Source organism: Corvus kubaryi, unplaced genomic scaffold (genome assembly GCF_017639235.1).
Source record: "Corvus kubaryi isolate FWS band 111438036 unplaced genomic scaffold, C.kubaryi_AGA036_p1.0 37398, whole genome shotgun sequence".
Lineage (NCBI taxonomy): Eukaryota > Metazoa > Chordata > Aves > Passeriformes > Corvidae > Corvus > Corvus kubaryi.
In genome coordinates, this window is record NW_024581137.1 from 36,179,762 (window position 1) to 36,200,077 (window position 20,316).

General features: G+C 37.9%; 1 protein-coding gene across 6 annotated transcripts in view; it reads right to left on the reverse strand.

Annotated features, from left to right (window-relative positions):
- CDK14 (cyclin dependent kinase 14) overlaps positions 1–20,316 on the reverse strand; it is a 331,737-nt gene that overhangs the window by 96,309 nt on the left and 215,112 nt on the right. For all 6 annotated transcript variants that reach the window (XM_042044158.1, XM_042044163.1, XM_042044164.1 and 3 more), the window contains 2 exons: positions 17,688–17,751; positions 5,314–5,362 (listed from right to left, as the gene is read on the reverse strand). In XM_042044158.1, the coding sequence (XP_041900092.1) occupies positions 5,314–5,362; positions 17,688–17,751 (113 nt within the window). The remainder of the gene's footprint in view (positions 1–5,313; positions 5,363–17,687; positions 17,752–20,316) is intronic.

Consider the following 20,316-nt stretch of genomic DNA (forward strand, 5'->3'; position numbering starts at 1 on the left):
CACGGGGGGCACGGGGGGCACGGGGGGGAACGGGGGACACGGGGGGAAAGGGGGGCACGGAGGGCACGGGGGGCACGGGGGGGAACGGGGGACACGGGGGACACGGGGGCACGGGGGGAACGGGGGACACGGGGGGAAAGGGGGGCACGGAGGGCACGGAGGGCGGGGGCTGCGCACGCCGCGTTCTGCCGCAGGGGTCGTCTTGACACGTCCCGAGGCCCCTCGGGCAACCGGCTAGTTATGGGAAATAGGGAAAACCCGGAAAATACGAAATGTTTCTTGTTTCCAGTGCAGCAGTATCATTGCAAACCTTCGGGAGGCAGAGGCATATATAGGCCTCTACATTACAAATACTTCTAAAAAGTATTTTCATTTTGTGTTCAGTTTCCACCCCTGCTCCCCCAGCATGATCCGTGGTCGCTCGTGGCCCTAGCACCCCAGCGATGTGCTCACAGTGCACACGGAGCACACAGCCAGCCCACCTCTCCTCGGTACTGCCCGAAATCCTTATTGGTTCTTGGGTTTGTCCATCAGAAAGGTTTCCACAACGACAACACTAAAGCTTTTGTTTCTGTTGTGCTGAAGAGCTTGAGTTTTCCTTCAGTGGTACTACAGACCATGTTACAATGAGCAATGCTGGTGTAGGGACGGGAGGTGAAGAGATAAATGTGACAATTAGAAGAGTGCTTTTTCTTTAATCAAAACCCAACTAAGGCAAAGATTTTCTGAAAAACCCAAACAACAGAATCCCAAACCAAAAATGATTCCCAAGTCTCAGATCTAAGCAATTCCATAGTCTGTGCCATGCTTGAAACAAAATACAGACTCAAGCTACGTGGACTTGTCTCCTTTCACTTTGCTTTCTTCTGGAAGTTTTCACTGAATAACAATCCCAAAATAGGTCAGTCCATCCTGGAATGCAACTTTTAAACACCCTGGCCTCAGAAAGGGAGGTCTCAAGTACAGAGGCCATCTTGTTAAAGGAAGAAATCCTCAGCAGTGGGACTGGCTATGAGAATAAAGTGTTATTTATATAATAAATACAGCCATTCTGGGGAATTACGAAGTAGTAGTCCTATTTATGCAGAGTAGAATTTGTTTTCAACTGCACCTTTTCTTTCCAACCTAATTTCGCACAATACAGCCCATTATGGCAGAAGGATCTGAAAAAGCTTTTTATATCCTACCAAATATACACAAAGATAATTAGTTCTCTTTTGTTATTCTTCTGTAAGGGTTTATTATTGTGGAGAAGCTTTTGCAAATTGAAAGCGGTTGCATTGCATTCTGAAGGCAGAGCTGTTCTTGGTTTTTATTGTGTAGAGATAATTGAACAGAAAAGTTCAGGAAAAAAGGTGAAAATATAATTCATTATGAACTCTATAGGAAGATCAGATTACCACATCTTAGTTCTTTTTAGACCAGTATTTTATAATTGCATTCCACAGTATGTTATGTCATGCTATGTAGGTGAAACTTCGCACTAGAAGCAAACATCAATGCAAGTTTTGTTTCTTAACTTTATAAGCATTACTACAAAATCTATAGATTCTATCTTACCTAGTAAATACTCTCTTTAGGTAGTTTGACAACCAGTGAAGAAATTCAGTGCTGAATTCTCCAAAGAACTTAATTCACTGTAAGTGGAAGTTATATTATTCCCCTCAAACACTTCCCAAAAGTAGCCTCTAATGTTAAACAATTCTATTTTAAGAGTTTTAGGGATCCGACTTATATAATGATCCTGCTGGGTTTCACTTTGTAATTGCTGTTAAATTCCATGCTTTTCATTAATTTGCAGTTAGACCAGGAATTAAAGAGCAGTTGACTTGTATCCAATATTGTTCCATTGTCGTGCTCTGCCTTTAAAATCATCTCATGGAAGCTGATGTTGGTCAGGTGCAATTATTTTGCCCTCAAAATACTACCTGTGACTTTTTGGAAGGTTTGGGGTTGGAGTTTTCTGCATCTCTGCCTTACAGACATGAAGCTGTCTCTGTAGATATTGGAAGAGTATTATTCTTCCTTCTGCTAAGCTTCCCTTACATAAATTGCATTACAATGTACATTTTGAGGTAAAAGCCTCTTTGAAGGCTTCTAAACCCATATTCTCACCCTTACATGCCATGATCTCAAGACATAAATATAAACAAGTTAAAGGATCAGCCTGTGCCTGAGAGATGAAACAGGAGATAGTGAAACTTCATTGTGTTTAGAAAATTAAAGGTGTTCTCTTCCAATCTGGGAGCATGAAGTTCAATGTCACTGTTGTACAGTTTCTGTGTAAAAATTTGTTATTTTTTTTTGTAACGCAATTCCTCCCCTATAAAATGCAGTAATGGGACTTCACCTCAAGAGATGTTTAAGCTTACATGTAAATCCTTACAAGACCATAAACACTGCTCTTTAAGGAATATCTTTCAAGGCTACTAAGATGCTGAGAGGAAGTAGATCTGTACCAAAACCAATGCATATTTAAAAACAAAAGGCTATACATTTTCTCCCCATCTCATGTATCATGTTCATTGCCCTTAAAACAATTATGTATGTGACATATTTTGTGTCACCAAAAATCTTCCACAAATTAAATCAGGAAGTTAAAAAGGTTTTTTAATTTAAGACTGGAGATTGCTGCTTTTTGAAACATGATAAGAAAGAAAGAAAATTTGTAGAATGAATCAGTCTATCCATGTGTTAAGTTTTACAGCTGGATTATAAACCCCTGGGAATATGATGTCTGTAATGGAAATGTTTATACATCCTTAACTACAGCTGTGCAAGCAAACAGCACTCTAATACAGCACACAGATAAAGATTTACACTGGAAAAAGAGAAAGCCCTTTACGTTTCAAATGTAAATGATACATAATTTTGAGGCACTGAATATTTCCTATTATAGTAGAAATACACACATGAAGCACTGAACTCTATGTATTGTCATTGCTTTCGGTCTTTCAATCCATTTATGCTGAAAAATTGCAAATCCTTTGTGCACAGAGCATTGAAAATGTATAAATATTTTTGAAGAGGTTTCATAGAATTTAAAAAGCTCTGGTCTTATTTGAGTCAGCCTGTGATGTGATCAGAACTTGTGTCAATTATGAAATCTCAGAGACTGAGGCTGTTTTAAGCAAACTGGGTTTTGTTCTTTTTTTGTGTGTTTCATGAAAAGAGAAATTTCATGCAATGGTCTCGAAGGAAATACAAGATAGCAACTTTTTCAAATTCAAACCAATTATTGTACTTATTAATACATAACTGCTGTATTTTAATAGTCTAACTGCTGTTAAAATACAGAAAAAAAACTTCAGTCCAGGCCTGCAGGATGGATGGAATAGCATGCCAGTATCTATTCACATTACTTAGGCAAATATATGCCTCCAAGCAAACATATTCAAATCAATATTAGTTTCCTTGTCCTTCTTTCCCAATCCAGATCTAATTGCCTATGTTGTAATATAATTGCTTCTTCCAAGCTTTTGGATTCCATTAGCTATTTTTAAAGAAAAAAATCAATTTGCAATTTTTTTGATTGTAAAAGGACAGAATACAGACAATTATAGTGACTTAATTTTTAAAAGGAAAGCGGTGACTTTCAGGAAATTGAATTGTATTCCAAGCAGTAAGATTGAGGTAGAGTCAAATATTTTAAGAGGCAAGGATCACAACTGGCAAAATAGTCTGAGATGTTTACAAAAGAGATATTTACAGAAAGATATTTATAAGTGGCGCTAATCTTCCTGTTGTTCCCTCTGCAGTAAACAGGAGATGGACTCATCCATGAAAGCCACCAAATTAGGCTCCTAGATTGAACTGGACAAGCCAGGAACTTGTCTAAAAGCTGTTGAAAGTCAGTTAATGCAGGCTGGTGACACAACCTTTGTGGAGGCCTGAACTGGTGCCTGCTTTATTTCTCATTGCAGGAATGGGGAAGTTACTGCTAACCAAGGAGGACCCAGAAGTACTGCAAAGTGAGCTACAGGGTCATGGAAGATGCCTGGCACTATAGAAGTACAGGTTTTGACTCAAAGGACAACTAACACCTAATTTTAACAACAATCCTGCTACATTAAGAGATTCCTCCTTCAGTGAACCACAATTTCAAAAGCTGTTGGCTTGGTTTTTTAATGAAAACACTGGACCAAATGGGTTTGGGGAGGAGCAGATAGAGAAAAAGGTAGTAGAACAGCAAAGTGAATATAAACCTAATCACATTTTTGAAAAGTGACCATGCTATGGATTTTGCTGTTGTAGACACACTTCATTGCTAATAAATTAAGATATTGAAAAAGCATTTGGATTTCTACTCTATCAATAACTTTCTTCCGTTACAACAAGGAAGTTTCTTCACCAAAACATTTTGTATCTTCAATTTCAGTGGTGAACTTGGAGATGTTACAGTCTCCTGCTGGTTTATCTCTTGAACTCCCTGGTAAACTCCCAACAAGACAGCCAGTTAGTAGCAAAAATAAAATTTTGAATTAGTACCAGAAAGAAAACAACAATGCTGGTGCAGCAAAGGCTTAGCCTTGTTGCAAAATTTTTGGTCAAAAGAGAGTGGAGAAAAATTCTAACAGTTTTTCTGGCAAGACAAGTTATTGACATAGCTGCAATCATCCAGCTCAAACTCTGTATGCTTTCTTCAAAATATAAAAGCTATTAATTGCTCAAGACAGTGCAGTCCAAATATCCTGTCTACAAAGATTCTACATGTGTTGAGAAATCTTCTAGCAAACTTTACACAGATGATTACTTAGAATAATGCCAGTAATGTGGTATTCAATCTGAATACTCATCAGGTAACCTTTCTGGACTTTGAGCATAATACTTTTATATCAATGTCCATCTGATGTAAATGTGAACAAATTCAGGAAACATTGAAAGGGAAAAAAAAAAAGGTGTGGTGAATTTACATTGACTTTTTTCATTCATGATAATTAAGATTACAACAGTGTGGTCAGCAGCTCACAGCAATGACCTGGCAACAGGCAATGATTATGTAGAAACAACACTCAACAGTGGATTAGAAACATATTATTTAAAAGTTTCCTAATTTTTATAGATGAACAGAGAAAACAAGATTCAAAACTGATGGCCCAAAGCAATAACACTGCATTCCTCCATGAGCTCAATACACTTGCCAACTAACACCCCCAAGAAGAAAATACAATGCTATGCAGTTTCTTCCTATTTACAAGTAACTGGCAATTCAAGTCTGGCTTATTTGAAAAGAATAGAGCCATTCTAAGTTTGATATGATAAATTCAGCATACCCTTGAAGAGTCAAAAGTGCAATTAAAAAAAAATACTTACTTATTCCATGCTTGTCTAAGATTTTTAGGGCCATACTGTGTAAACCGTTCTGTAAGAAAAAGAGGTATATTCAGTTACTTCACTAAACCCAGGATTTATTTTTTTTAAATATTTCTTTACTGTCAATTTTCAAAATTTCATCATTTCTATGTATCTCCTGCAGCTCAAGTCCTAAGACAAGGAAAGAAAACTAACCTACAAGCAATTGCCATATAAACAGAGGGAAAGACAAAACAAAACACCAAAACCAAAAAAAGCCCCCAAATTGTTAAACCAAATCAAACCAAATCAGCATGACCTAAAGCTCATTTACTGTGGCATCACCAGAAATGGAAAGTTTTACAATTATTTCTAAAGCAGTTTTTGACTGCTAGGGGAAAAAAAGAAGCCTGAAATCTAGTAATTTTTTATTCTTCATGATAAATACAATTCTCTGCAGCCTCACTGTGATATTTTTATGCTTCTCAGGAAGCATAAGAGTAAGTGTGGGTCTCTGTGACATGATGGCCACATAAGAGTCTATTTTCTAAAAACTACAGATAAATAATGAGCAGAAGTAACAAGGGCAATGACAGCTTATTTACTCAAACATTAAGTTCTTCAGTTCAGATAGAACTACTTTCCCTCTCATATCCAAGAATATGCTTGACCTGCAGTAGGACTCTAGTTGAAAAAGGAAGATGCTATGTAAGCTGCTGCAGAAATGAAGGGCCAGTCCTTCATTAGCCTTTTGAACAGGAGCTAAGTGTGTCCCAGGTACCAACAAACGCAGTTCAGCTGGAGAATACAATATTTTCCATGGGGACTTGTTGCACAGAAATCCTGCCATGTAGACTGGTACACACCATGGCCAACTACCCTAAAGTGATTGCATTAGTTGCTGTGAAGAAGTTCTGAACTTACAAAATACTCCATAAAATCTAAAAAAAAAAAAAAAAAAAAATAAAAAAATTGCTTCCTCTCCACTCATGTGCATGACATTTAACAGACCCACTGCACAGTCACAATAGTAATTTTTATATATATGCAAACAGATATGCATGCATCTCACTGTAGAAAACAGCTGTAAATGTAACTTTGTGTGTTCAAAGTTGTGTTCAAATTCCTGTATTTGTACACTTGCTTGTATCATTTCTAAAGCTGTCATGTATACTTCATACACAGTCAGTTCTAAAGATGCCAAAACCAAGGCAGAAGCAAAATCCTAGCATCAATGTGGATGCTTTGATTTTCTTTCTTATACTTTTTTCCCCCCCCTTTAACTAAAAAGACAAATGCAGAAGCTTCAAATCTCATTGACTTCACTACTGGAAGTTACTCATAATCAGTAGACCTGCAAACTGTGTCTGCAGGCCACTTCACATTTACAAGCTTTGTTGCTTTAACCATACTGTTGCAGTTAAAAAAATGAGATCACTCCCTTTTACATATGTGTGCCAAGTGTACTGGAAACTGGAAGCTACATGACTACAACCCTTCAATTTTAGTTTGCAAATGGGAATTAAAAATATGTATGCTAACAGATACCCATTAAAACAGAAAAAAAAAAAATAAAGACTTTCTATACTCTTTAAGTAAATTGTCCAACCATAACACTGTCAATTCATTTATGACAAAGGACTGAAAAACAAAATGCAGCTAGGCAGTGCTGTGTAGCAACATGTCTGAGATACACATGGGAGTTCAGCTAATAAACTTCAAATTTGGACATTAATCTATTTTGGTGCAGAAAAATCTGAGTGGAAAGAGAATTGAACCAACTTGAAGCATTGCTGAAAAGGTAACCGAGATCTAGAGAGAGACAGATTTTGATTTTCACTGTCATTCTGCAATATGTTTTGGTCAGATACTGAGCTGGTTCAAACTGGCACAGCAACACTGACTTCAACAGAGCTACATCCACTTAAAACATTTGAGAAGTATCACATACAAAATATTTTCTTAACCAGACTATCAGATGTTTACTTTAATCAATTTAAGCTATTTTTACTGTGGGAGGAAAGCCCCAGAGTCATCCACTTGGCCAAATTGCCTTAAAGCTTTAATGCCCAAAGATCTGTTCCAGTTCTGCAAAAAACCTGAAAAACTATTGCTATGCCAGATGAATTTTTACTGAAAAAATGATAAACTGGAACCAGTTATGTCAATGCTGCTGTAAGGGACACACATGAGCAGAACAAACTTCTCAAAGGTATCTTCCTTTGCCGTCTATGGTTCCAGTCTAAACATCTTTTTAAGTAAGTACCTTATACATCATATTTATCAGGCAGGGAGAGGGAAAATTGGGGGGAAGGCATGGAGAGGACAAAACCCTGTCTATAGAGAGGCAAATGTTAGTCCATGGTCCTTAATTTCAAACTCTATGGAATATGCTGTGTGACTGCAAACCATGCTTCTCCTAACTATTGGTATCAACTCTTTCCTCTCTACTCCAAGCAGATTAGAGGCTCCTCAATTTACATGCTTTATACAGAAAGAAACCACACATTGATAAAATACAGCTCACATTTTTCTACATAATTTTATGGTCATGGCTCCAACCAGAGTCTTACTAACTTTCATGGACAAGGTAATTAGATGTGACTATTTTGTTAATTAAGCCCAGCCTCATGTACATACCAGCTCATAATATTTTCCTGAATTCGTCCTTTAGAGAATAAGGAAGCAGTGAAACCAGCTGATTTTGATTTCAGAGTTGCCAGAACAGAGAAGCTACAATAATCTTGTCCTTGAGCTCCTCCACCATGGTGCAGTTTCTCAAGTCCTAAACTGTGAAACCACAATATTACATACCTAAAACCACCAAACTTGTAGTCCCAACATAGGCAAAAAGAGAGGTAACTTAACCTCCCAGCTTTTATATGAGCATCTCCTGCTTGTGTCCAATTAATCACAAAACCGGAATTCAGTTTCACAATTACATCCCCAAGTTTGCTTCTGAGTCACTTTTCAGAATGAATGACTGTCACACACCTGTGTCGGCGATTGAACCTCGGACTCAGACTGGCAGGGAATCTGAATTGTTTATTCAAAGGAGTGAGTTGGTTTTATACACTTTCCTAAGGCACAGTATTTCCTTATATGGCGTGACCTATCCCATGTTGCCACATTAGCAACACACTTCCTTCTATGGGGTGATCACTCACTGTTCACTCATCTGTCAGCTCCTGGCAGGCTCCTCTTGGTAGGGGTCTGCTGTGTGACACCTTCTCCCCCCAGGGTCCCGTGGAGACAAGCCTCTGTGTGCTGCCATGTGCTCCTTTGTTCTGCCATGTGCCTTGGCAGGCAGGTTTTACAGCTCACAACCCAATTCTACCTTATAATTCCCCATACACCTGTATGAATGCCTCTGTCCTTTACTGCTCGATGGACATAACAAAACCAAATCTAAAGCTATACGTATCTGACTGTGACCAACTGCACAAAATTACATTTTATTGAATCAAGGGGAGGGCGGGAAAAGCACAAGTTAAGTGATTTGCTAAAAAGCTGTTAAAAACAATGCACACAGCTTGCTCAACACTTACTGTGCCTACCAAAGCAGGATGAGAAGATAGAAGACTATTGATAAAGGGAAAGAATCTTGACCAAAGATTCTGTTTTTGAACCTAAAACTAACCTAAACCAGCCTTGAAGTTTGGACTTGGGCCAGGGACACAAAGAGCATGTGAAGGGAAGCAAGGTGAAAAGTTCAGAAGGAAGAAGACTCTTTACTTCATCTGAGGAAGACCCTTACTTCATCCCAGAGACCCCTGCCCACTACCACCAGATGACACTGCGCAAGCACAACGCGGATGTCAATGACTTTTGGGCTCACTGTAATATGAAGCGAAGCTAGGCAGGGCCAGGCAATGAATATGTATAGGCGTGTTGGGAACCTTAATGAATATGGAACTTGTAACCCGATATACACCAAGCTGAATGCAGCTGTTGGCACGCATGGCTTTGGAGGAATTATCCCCCACGCGTCCCAGTGCTGGAATAAACATACCTACTTCACTACTTATTCCAGTAGTGGAGTCTTTTCCGTATATCATTATGATACTTTCAAGCATATAGCTTTGGTATTTGTTTTTCAGAAGCTCCCACTGATTTGTTCATGAAGAACAGTAATATAAGGCTGTATATGAGATAAAGAAATCTTTGCCTGACATGCTTAGAGGCAGCAGTACTGGCAATCTGAATCTCAGTCCAACCTTGTGGAAGAAACCCTGTGAAGCAAAAGCTTAGTACCTCTCCCTCAGAACTGAAAAGCAACCATGCACATGTGAGGATTTCATGCAGACACTCAAATGATCACCCACCCACATAGCCATCCTCCAGCACATGCAAACCACTCTCACAAACACAAGGTGCACCATCTTGCTGAGGCAGCTGCTCACTCTCATCAGGCTGAGATTAAAGAAACATGAATAACTGTATGTTTACAGAGCAGGATTTGATCTCAGATGTATTTTGAATTTTTATAGTTCAAATTGTAGATATATATACTAGAGTTCAAATATTTTTAGATTATTATTGTTATATGTGTTTATTTTGAATAGAAACTCTGAAAGACCAACACAGTAAGCATATCTGAAATTTAAAGTAAAAAGTGTGATTTTAATTTCCTTTGTGCAAACACTTCAACATTTGCAAATCTTTCAGGAACAAATTCACGAAACAAAATTTGATCATCTGCATTTTTATCCCAAATATGCAGTCATAAGTCTCACTAGCATCTATGTCTTACTGTTACAGAGCTGGCTTTTCCCATGGATGCTGTATTTCACCTAGTGAAAGGTGAATTTTTGCTTATGTGAAACAAAAGAAGGAAGAGATTTTTAGTTTTGTTCAAATCCCACAGCACCTTAGAGTGTTTATCATTTGCTTCTTAGAAGGCCAAGTTAGCCAAATCTTGACTAAGTGGCATGTCCATAATCAAATGCAGTGTAAAGAGATGCCTGTATAGGACTTCATAAATAAGAGCTAGCCTATAGTGTTCATATTTGTTACTGGAAAGGTGTAGCAAGATCTTCCTGTAGCATAATTTTTATTCTCAGAATGTCCCAAGAGTATCCAAAAAGACTAGGCTACCATGTCACTTCCACACCCTCAGAAGCCCAGCCTCAGAACCAAGACTCACTGTTCTGCTGGGCATTACACATAGCCCGCTCAGAGATGGGGAGTGGAGCAGTTACTCAAACGTTCTTCTGGCAGTACAAGGATCTGAGCTGCTCTTTGCTTCAGACCTTACAGCACAGCTTAATCAATGCCTCATTTGCCAAGGAAGTTTTTAGGACTCTGCCCCACAAACAGCAGCATCAACAAGGCTATTGGAATAACAACTGCAAAATGGAACCAGAGGAAGAGAGGAAGGAAATTTCTTGAGCTAGTCGATTTCACAAACTGGATGCATCAAAAAAATTATGTTCTTAAAACAACTGCTGCCAAATCCTAGCCAGTTTGAAGGCCTAGGGAAAAAAGGAAAAAGCCTGGCCAGAAAGCTCATCCATTACACTCAGCAGTATTAAGTGGTCTTAGAAACAACAGTATTTCTTTTTCTTTCTTTCTTTCTTTCTTTCTTTCTTTCTTTCTTTCTTTCTTTCTTTCTTTCTTTCTTTCTTTCTTTCTTTCTTTCTTTCTTTCTTTCTTCTCTTTCTCTCTTTTTCCTTTCCTTTCCTTTCCTTTCCTTTCCTTTCCTTTCCTTTCCTTTCCTTTCCTCTTTCCTTTCCTTTTCCTTTTCCTTTCCTTTCCTTTTTCCTTTCCTTTCTCTTTTCTTTCTTTTTTTTTTTCTCTTTTCTTTCTTTTTTTTTCTTTTTTCCTTTAGACAGCCACTCTACAGCAACACTGCTATATATGCATACACACTTGTGTGCCCACACATATACCTACATGTTCTGCACTGCAAACATCATTATCTGCCTGATAAACATGCTCCATCTGACAGCCCTGCATCAAGGGCAGGTTCAAACAGAAGCGAGTTTCAGCAGAACTCACTAGTGAGCTTATTAGCAGACCACTGCAGGAATACTGGTCTGCTGTGAGAATTGAAAAAATAAGCACTTGCATTTTAAGTGACATAAAACAAGATGAGGGATCTTTCCTCTTTTTTCAGTCAGAAAAACACATGAACTGTTATACCTTTGCCACGTTTGCTTTGAAAGGACCTAAGATAGGCAAGAAAAGCTACAGAAGGAATTAGAGGCAGAATACATTTTGATTTTTAGCTTCTTTTTAACAGTATTGATAATCAGCTTCTAGTCTAAACCAAAGAACTTAAAATGCAGTTTGACTTCAAGGCATTTTTTATGTTGTTAATCAAAACATGATGGCTAATATGCATTCCTTGATTAATGTTCTTCTCTATTTAAAACCAAATGTGATTAGCTTAAATGCAAATATTTAAACATCACCATAATTAATATTTTGAAAAGTCTAATTCATGTTATCTTTGAAAGGGTTTTCTTTACATTTAATTTAAAAGTCTAACGTGACTAACACTGTATTGTGATATAAGACATATACAATTTTTAGAAAAGATTAAATGCTAAAATTATTCAAGTTATGTTAGCTAACTATATAAAGACAAACGTCCATGATGACAAGTAAATTCTCAAGTACTATAATATTTGCAGCACTAATGTGCAATTAGAGTTTTTAAAAGTTCAGTCACAATCAGAGTTTTATCAAATGAGCTAGACTTTGGAGTTTTGTCTGCCAAACATCTTGAGAAAAATTGCAACTCCCCCCCCTCCATCCCGTCCCCTCTTCTCCCTTCCATTTGCTTTGGAAAAGCACAGGTTGTGTAAAGAGGAAGAATAGCTGCTGTTTTCTAGACTCCCTCCTGAGCATGAGTAGAAAATGTAATTTTAGTACCCAGCATTGTCTGAAGCACTGGAGTTCTACATTAAATGGTTCCACCTTTTAGCAGAGCTCACCCTGCCTCCCCTGCACATATAATAAGTTATTTTAACTTTTCAGCTTAATGTAATTTTGTTTAAAGAATGGTGAAAACACTGACAACTCTGCTTCCCTTGGGTTGTGGATGCCACAGATTGAAGAAACACTAAATTATACAGTTTAGTTTTAGAAAAAGAAGGGGAGAAATTAAAAATTTATTCTCCTTTACAAATAGCTCTCCTTTCTTCAAGTACTCAAATTCTCAAAGACTACACCTATACCAGTAATTTAAATGAGCTTGAGACTTTTGTTTGGCCGGGACACCATCACTGTCCTGTAGCACTGCTCCAGCACCTCCCATTTCCTTCCTCCAACACAGGAGATGGGAACTTCTTACAGGGAACAGTCCCTGGCCCACACTAACTTCCTAACCCTAAGTAAGCTTCCTAATGCCCAGGAATTAATTATTTGTAAGTGCTAATTGTCATGAGCTGAAGGCATACCAGAGGCTGCTCTAACAGTTTAGAGGCTCCCACATCGCCGGGGAATATTCCCTGGCACCAGTGTAGATGTAAACAAACAAGATATTGATTTAGCATGTAACAAAATGTTGACAGGCTTTGGAGAAATTCTGTAGGAAAAGCTGCTATGAAAGTTTGAAAAGCCATATGTTCTCATACACAGTATGTTCATGTGTTTGTGCCAAAGGAGTTCAGTCTCCCAGTCCAGCCCTACTCCAAATGAAGACCTAATCTTTTGAAAAAAAATCTGTCAATCAGCTGTTAAGATTCATGTAGGCAGATCATATTTCTAAATCAAATCTATATTTATGGATCACCTGGGAAGCAAAGGAGAATTCCTGAGTTAGAACACCAGCTCTGCAGAGTTTTTGTCCATCATAGACTCATGATTTTTTAAAAATCCACGAAGTACCCATCAGTGCCTGGCAAAATCCATGTTATGCAGTATTTCCTATGAATGCTTTTTCTCACTGTTTCTTTTTGTGTTCTGCTTTCTCCTTAAGGAGAGACTCTTTCTCTTACCTCTTTTCATCCTGGCTTTAGGGATTCTCTTTTAAAAATCAGTGCTCAGCAGATGCTTCCATTGTCTCATATAGGCTCCTTTTCAGGGGTATTACTCTCTATCGTATCTGATCATCTGTGGAACATTGTGTGGTTCAGGCTTCTACACCATCAGCCCAAGATTAAATATTTAACTTTCTTTCACTTAGAGTATTGTAAAGAAAATGATGCACAATGAACATTACAAAGCATTCTCATGTTTTCTCCACTTTACTCACAAGGTTCTTTCTCTCCTTGACCATTACTGTCTCTTCATTGCCACGGTCAGTTCATTTATCTTCTATTGTGACCATATCTTACCTTCTCCCACTTTACTCACTGACAGTACCTCCTGATAAATTTCTATTTAACTTCCCAGGATAGAGGTTACACAGCATCAGTCCCAAACACTAACTGAGAATGTCAGAAAAGTGAAAACTTAAGCGTAGATATATATCCAAAGGCTTATCTTGCTCAATTATTTGGACAGGATTCTTTATCAAGGAGAAATGGCTGGAGGGGGAAAGTTGATAGGACTCCAGACTAAGAAAAGTGGGAGATTTAATAACAATGAAGAGCATAATGCACAAAAATTCAGGAAGACTTGGACACAAGACTGGCAAGGAAGCAGCTTTTTTTTGGAATACTGCTTCACCTCTACTCATACAGATAAGACATAGTTAAGGTTTACTTTAATTTCATTCCTGGAGATACAGGTCCGGTGATATGATTGGTGTTTGAATCTGTTTTAGCTCAGCAAATCTACATACTTCCTAAAGTATTGCAACAAAAGAGTAAATAGTGCAAACATATTCTCCAAGATCTAGGGGGTGATGTTCATCATTTAAAGTGTTTCTGTCCAATAGCCTGTAACGTGGGGCTTCTCTTGTGGATGAAATAGCAAGATTTTATTGAATCAGCAACTAGCACTTTTTCACAATTCCCTCAAACTATGTTTTCCTATTTGAGGGCAGATAATTTACTTTCACAGATCCAGAATGGCTGGGTTTCATTGGTAATACCTGAGTACAGGAAGACCCTCTCAAGATTATAGCATCCATAAGAGCTTCAAAGGGAATCACAGAGGTAACCCAAAGTTACTGAAATACTCCTGAAGTATTTCAGGACTCTCAAATGCATTATTTAGATTATCCTTAAGTAACTCACTAAGCAGGACAAGTGTGTATGTGTGTCTGTGTGCACAGGTGCAAATACAAACTGAGAGAATGGAGGCTGAGGCACAGAGAAAGCTCAAAGACCAGGCCAACTTTTAGCTTTAAATATCTTAAATAGTACTTGGAGCATTTGTAAGACAGAAAGTAATCTCAAAGCAGGCAGATAAAATACAAGTTGTTTTCTGACTTTTTAAATGGGAAACAAAACTATGATGATTTTCTTTTCACTATTATAAGCTGTTAAAATCACCTAGGTTAGGTTAAATGACCTAGAGCCACCCACAACTAGTCTTAGGAACATATTTCTTATTCAGGCTCAGAAATGTTCCTACATATTAAGATGTCAGAGATCATAGTTATTAAAGCACTGGCTGCTTTCCATAATAATCAAGACCCTTGGCCACTGTAGTAGAGACGACACTAATACCATGTTTTTCAGACATGTTTCTCCTAGAAAACTGTGATTATCTCTCTGCAGCACAAGACTGTGCCCTATCAAATCACAGTGTGAAAATTAGTTATTGAAGTCTGTATGCAAACAAGAAATACAATGAAATTCTGTTTCGACTCTCAATAGTCTTCCCAAATCCACAGGTATTTAATGTGCTCAGTATTTTTAAACTATAGTAACCGTTTATCACTGATACTTTCTGTTCAAATGCTTTTGTTTAATGCTTACACAACTCAAGTTTATAGAATCAAAGCCTTGCCTGAGTGAGCGTTGACATCCTCACCACCAGTGCTCTCTGCACTTCTCAATTTATCACACTTCCTGTTAGCAGCTATGAGTTTTCAAATTTACAAACACATGCAAAGCACAGGAGTTACTTAACCCCATATCACTGTTTAAACACAGTAATTTAACATATCCTCACAAATAATGGAATTGGTTCAGGTTTGGCAAGACATTTCAGGATTCTTCCTACATTCTTTTGCTAAGAAAAGGAACAGATTAAGTCATCTTCACAGAATCACAGAATATTCTGTGTTGGAAGGGACCCACAAGGACCATTGAGTCCAACTGTCAAATGTATTATTAAAGCTTCAACTTTCATTTTTGCTCCTAAGACAGTCAGGAAAGCTAGAGTATAACAGCAATTTCAGACCATCAGGGAGGGGAGCATGGCTGGTTGAGCATCTGTGGAAGATGATGCAGCAGTCTTGCCATAGCCAGAAAGCTTTTGTGCACAGAACAGCACGAAGGAAAGCACATTTTTAAGAAGCAACAGAGAACCTGGTATCCTTGATCAAACATCTCCAATGACCCTAATGGCCTGAGCAAATAGTATTCATTCCAGCCCAGCCCATAGGTCAGAGCATTTTGTGCAGAGCATTCCTTAGATGCTGGTACCCCAGAATGATCCCAGAGGGTTGTGTTTTGCTGCTCTAACAACTCCACACTTTACCAGCATAAAATCCAATTACTCAGTTTTGGGGTATGTAAGCCAGTTTTGGTTGTCCAGTTAGATGATGCTTTCTATTGCTGTTATTTCTAAAAACAGCAAATGAGGAACCATAAAACAAACAAAAAATCCTTTTACCAAGGTCATCAAGGATATAGGGTGGTAGAAAGGGAGTGCACAACGCGGTATGTGTACAGACAGGGATTTTATTTTTTGAGTGCTCCCAGACCTCCACAGTGCAAGGGAATTAAGGAGCTCAGCGTTTTGCATTAACAGGCCCTAAAAAGATTAAATGATTGCCAGCAAGAATAGTAATTACTCTGACTTACAAATTTACATACTTCACAGATGTGGAAAGGATCTGAGAGAACAAAGGCCGTGCAGAAATGGTGAAAATACTGAGTGACCATTTTCTGTCTTAGAGTCACCTTTCCTCCTGTCCCCACTCTGCATTTGTATAAATATTATGTATTCATAGCTAGAAAAATCCATAGTCTGGGGTGGAAAAAATAAGAGCAATTCTAACACAATGCCTATATAAAAACGAGATTTAATGAAGTGCCTACAGTGGATTTATTTCCTGATGTTCTTCTGCGGTAATAAACCCACATCCCTTGACACACTTGGAACCGAAAAGTGAAACCGGGAAATTTCTTGGCTGCCATCTACTGTTCAAAATTTTCCTGTATCTCACAGAAGAATAAAAACAAACCAAACCAAAGAACAGTCACTGACACCTTCAGGCTTTCTTCTTTTCTCTACTGTTCTTGCTAAAACCAATGTTTTTGGACTGCTTTTACAGACCAGTATATTTTCTGTAAGGATTTCTATATATGCTCACCTTTCAATCAGTATCAAGAATGAGAAACACAAAAGCTTGTAAACTTATTGACACACTGTTTAAGGGAAGAACACTGTAGTATATTTAGTGTTTCAGTGAAAGACTGTTAAGGATGTTTCTACTAATTCACTAGAGAGCACTGGAGTGTGATTTCACTATGCAGCAGTAAGTCAGCAGTAGGACAGAGACTAAAAAGCAATGTGCAAGAAAGCTGTCTGCATTCCTGTTTCTCAAGGCTCTGTGTCTCTATCAGGGCAAGCCCCACAATATATTTGTTTCTCTCCCTCTCTTATTTTGAGAGCTATCTAGATCTCTTTGTCCTTTATGACTCCTCTGCCTCATCTCCTGCCTACTCATTCACCTGCTTTGCCAGGTTTAAAAAACCTCATTTCTAAGATCCCAACTCAGAAGTTCACAGGACTATATATATTACATATATAAACATGCACACATATATAGCATAATGAAGCTGACCACATCCTTCTAGTCTCTAGCGGACAACCTGCTCCCACTCACAAAAAGGTATCAGATGGTGAAACAGTTTTTCAAGGATGGTTATAGAGTATGACAACTTCAAATACAACACATTAAAAAATTGAACCTTTGCAGAAGATACTAACAGATGATCTACTAATAACTTCAGCTTTCACAATGTCTTTACTCTTTAGTTTCCTTTAGTATTAATCAGAGTTTGGTGTGCACTGCTGGAAAAGTAATCCTGGCTAGAGAATCAGCATACTACCAGTCTGAAAGGTACAATACTCAGCGGCAGAGGAATGCAAGCAGGTCAGGGCTCATACTGTAACAAACAGAAAAAAATGAAAAAGAAAGCAAAGAAATTAAACAGAAGAAAACCCCCCACCCTGAGCACAATAAAAAGTAAGCAGCTGGCAGAAGTGCATTATGGTTCATGCACACCAGGTCATTTTGATCATTTGTGGTCAGGGATGTAATTATCTCTGTCGTGCATTTCCAGAGAGGGAATGTGGAGGAACTTGGTACTTCAACCCACCTGGTTTGAAATGGGGTAAAGAGTGGACTCCAGGCCACGTATCTTCATTTGGTGTTCCAAGCACCTGTACACAAAAAAATTTAAAAAAACATATTGCTTTAATGGAAAAGACTTAACAAGTCATAGCACTGTAGAAAGCACAATCTAAACATCAAATACGCTTCTTAATTGGGGGATAGGGAGAAGGAGAAGGTACAAAAGGTTAAATGATTACAACAATTCCAAGGTACCAGTGGAGTCAGTAAACCAGATGGGAGTGCTGTGCTCCTGTCACGCTGCCTATTTAACCAATGGATGTTAAACCTACTTTCCATTGACAAGTATCAAGCTATCTGAGAGCACTGGTGTTACAGAGGCTAGATCATTTAGCTCAGAAATAACTTCAATCCCTATAAACTTAAATAAGATAAACAGATAACAAATAGATGCCAGGATATGAGATTTACACAGATGGTGAAGAGGATGATCAAGAGTGTGGCATGAACAAGAATGCACAGTAAACAGTTGTTATTCTAAAGTGTACATAAAATTAGTAAATTCTTAGGAGAGATGAATTTTATTGACTTGTGCATTATGTTTTGTTTCTATTCACTTCAACTGTCCTCCTTGTAATGTAGGTCAGACCAACTTACAGCAGCAAAGTATTTACACTTCTCACATGCATCTTATAGTCTCTGCATGCCTGAAAAGTTCACTCTCCAAGTCCTCGGCACAAATAGTAGTTAAATTGAGACAACTGCTGTAAGTAGTTCTCCCAAATCTGCTTTTGCTTCATAACACATAACTGTCAAGACTTGCTTTAAGTAAAGTCAAGAGGAACACTTAAATTAACAGCTCTAGAATTACATTTCTGAATGAACTGTGGAATTTGATATTTCACTAGCAGGATCTTTCTTTTCAAAAATTTACACTCAATTTCTAACATGCATGCAAATGCTAGGGACTCTTGAATATTTGTTATAAGTTCAGGCCCTGGAATAAAAGGTTGATATTCTAAAGTAAAAGTAATTCACATTAGTCTGGTGCTTGTTTTGCATTGTCATCAATGTAAGAAAGCCCCTCCCAGCCCTGCCCCTATCTGCAGATCATCTGAATAAATCTTTTGGAGCTGCATATCTTGAGTCCCTGTGACGTTCTGTGCTCACTTACATCAGCATGAAGCAAGCCCAAAGTTAGTGTGAAAATCTTTAGTCCAAAAAATGTGAAAAACGACATCTACTCCAAACCATTTGGAACTGAAGAGATTTATTTTAATTGTGACTGCTTCAAAATACATGCAAATTAGGAGCATTAAAGGAAGGACACCACTCTAGAATACTTGTTTCGTTTCTTAAGCTATGAAAACATTTGTTCATGGTGATAAATTCAAGGTGAAAAAAAATCTTAGAAGCAAGACTGGCAAGGTAAAACAAAAATATTTTTCTTCAACTCCGCCAGAAATTTATTTAATTAAATTTAGAAATAAGCTTAGAAACTTGAGGCAAAAGTAAGTGACCTCTAAAATAGATAGAGTTTTTTTACTATGAGGTTTGCTTTATGAGTCTAAGGCCTCAAATTTGTTTAGCAGTTAACAATATGTTACAATGTGTTTCTAATCTAAGAATATTAATACAAAGATATTTTTCTCCACAATCAAATACAACAGGCAAATGGTCCAACTTGGATGCAGTAAGATCAGTAGCAGGTGAAAACAGCATCAAGGTGACAAAGGTGACAGTATCAGTGCAACTAGAGAGTATACGTTCACATATTTATTTTGATGTGCAAATTTACCGATTTTATTCGTAAATATTGTTTGTAGCACATTATTTCCTGTCCTTGTGGTATGTCTTAATTGGCACTTAAAAAAGATAAACCTGGCCCTGCAAGCCTGATTCATCACAACACCCGTGTTCATCTCATTATTGCTATTAGAGAGAGCACAATTCTGTCATTAAACGTTGAGGAAGTTCGGAGACACCGTTGACCCTATGTCACAAAATCAATTTGCAAATAACTTCCACTTACCTTCTGCATTAATCAAGCTCCTGTTGCCAAGCACCTCCCAGACCAGGAGAGGGAGCCCGTGGATCAAAAACAGAGATTCTTGCATCAATTTAAATTTAGAAAGACGGTTTTCAACTTCGCAACCCCTCTTAGTGAATAAAAGGAATATGCTCTTATTAAATAAGATATATTGGTTATGAATATTTTTTTCTGAATATTAAAAGAAATAGCCACATTCCTCTAAAAGTATGTTCTTATTTGCCTTTTATTTTAGATGAGACAGAGGCAGCTAAGGAACTGTACAGATGAAAATTAAAACCAGCTAACAAAATATGTAATTTTCACTTTTTAAAGGAACCATAATTGACTCACTATTTCTTGTTTCACTAGTTTTCCAATCCATTTCTTTAATAATATTCTAGTACATCTGCTGCCACAGTGTCTATGAGCCAGCTACAAGCAAGTTCTGTGCATTGGAGCACTCAAACCACCTACAATATTTATACCTCCTCTCAAGAGTAGCAGTCAGGCTGAAAACAACTGTAGGTTTCCTGTCATCTAAATGCCAACCATTTTTAAGGTAGAGGCACTTGGTAAGGATCCTTCAGGCAAGGATCCAAACACTTTATTTTAATTCATGGTA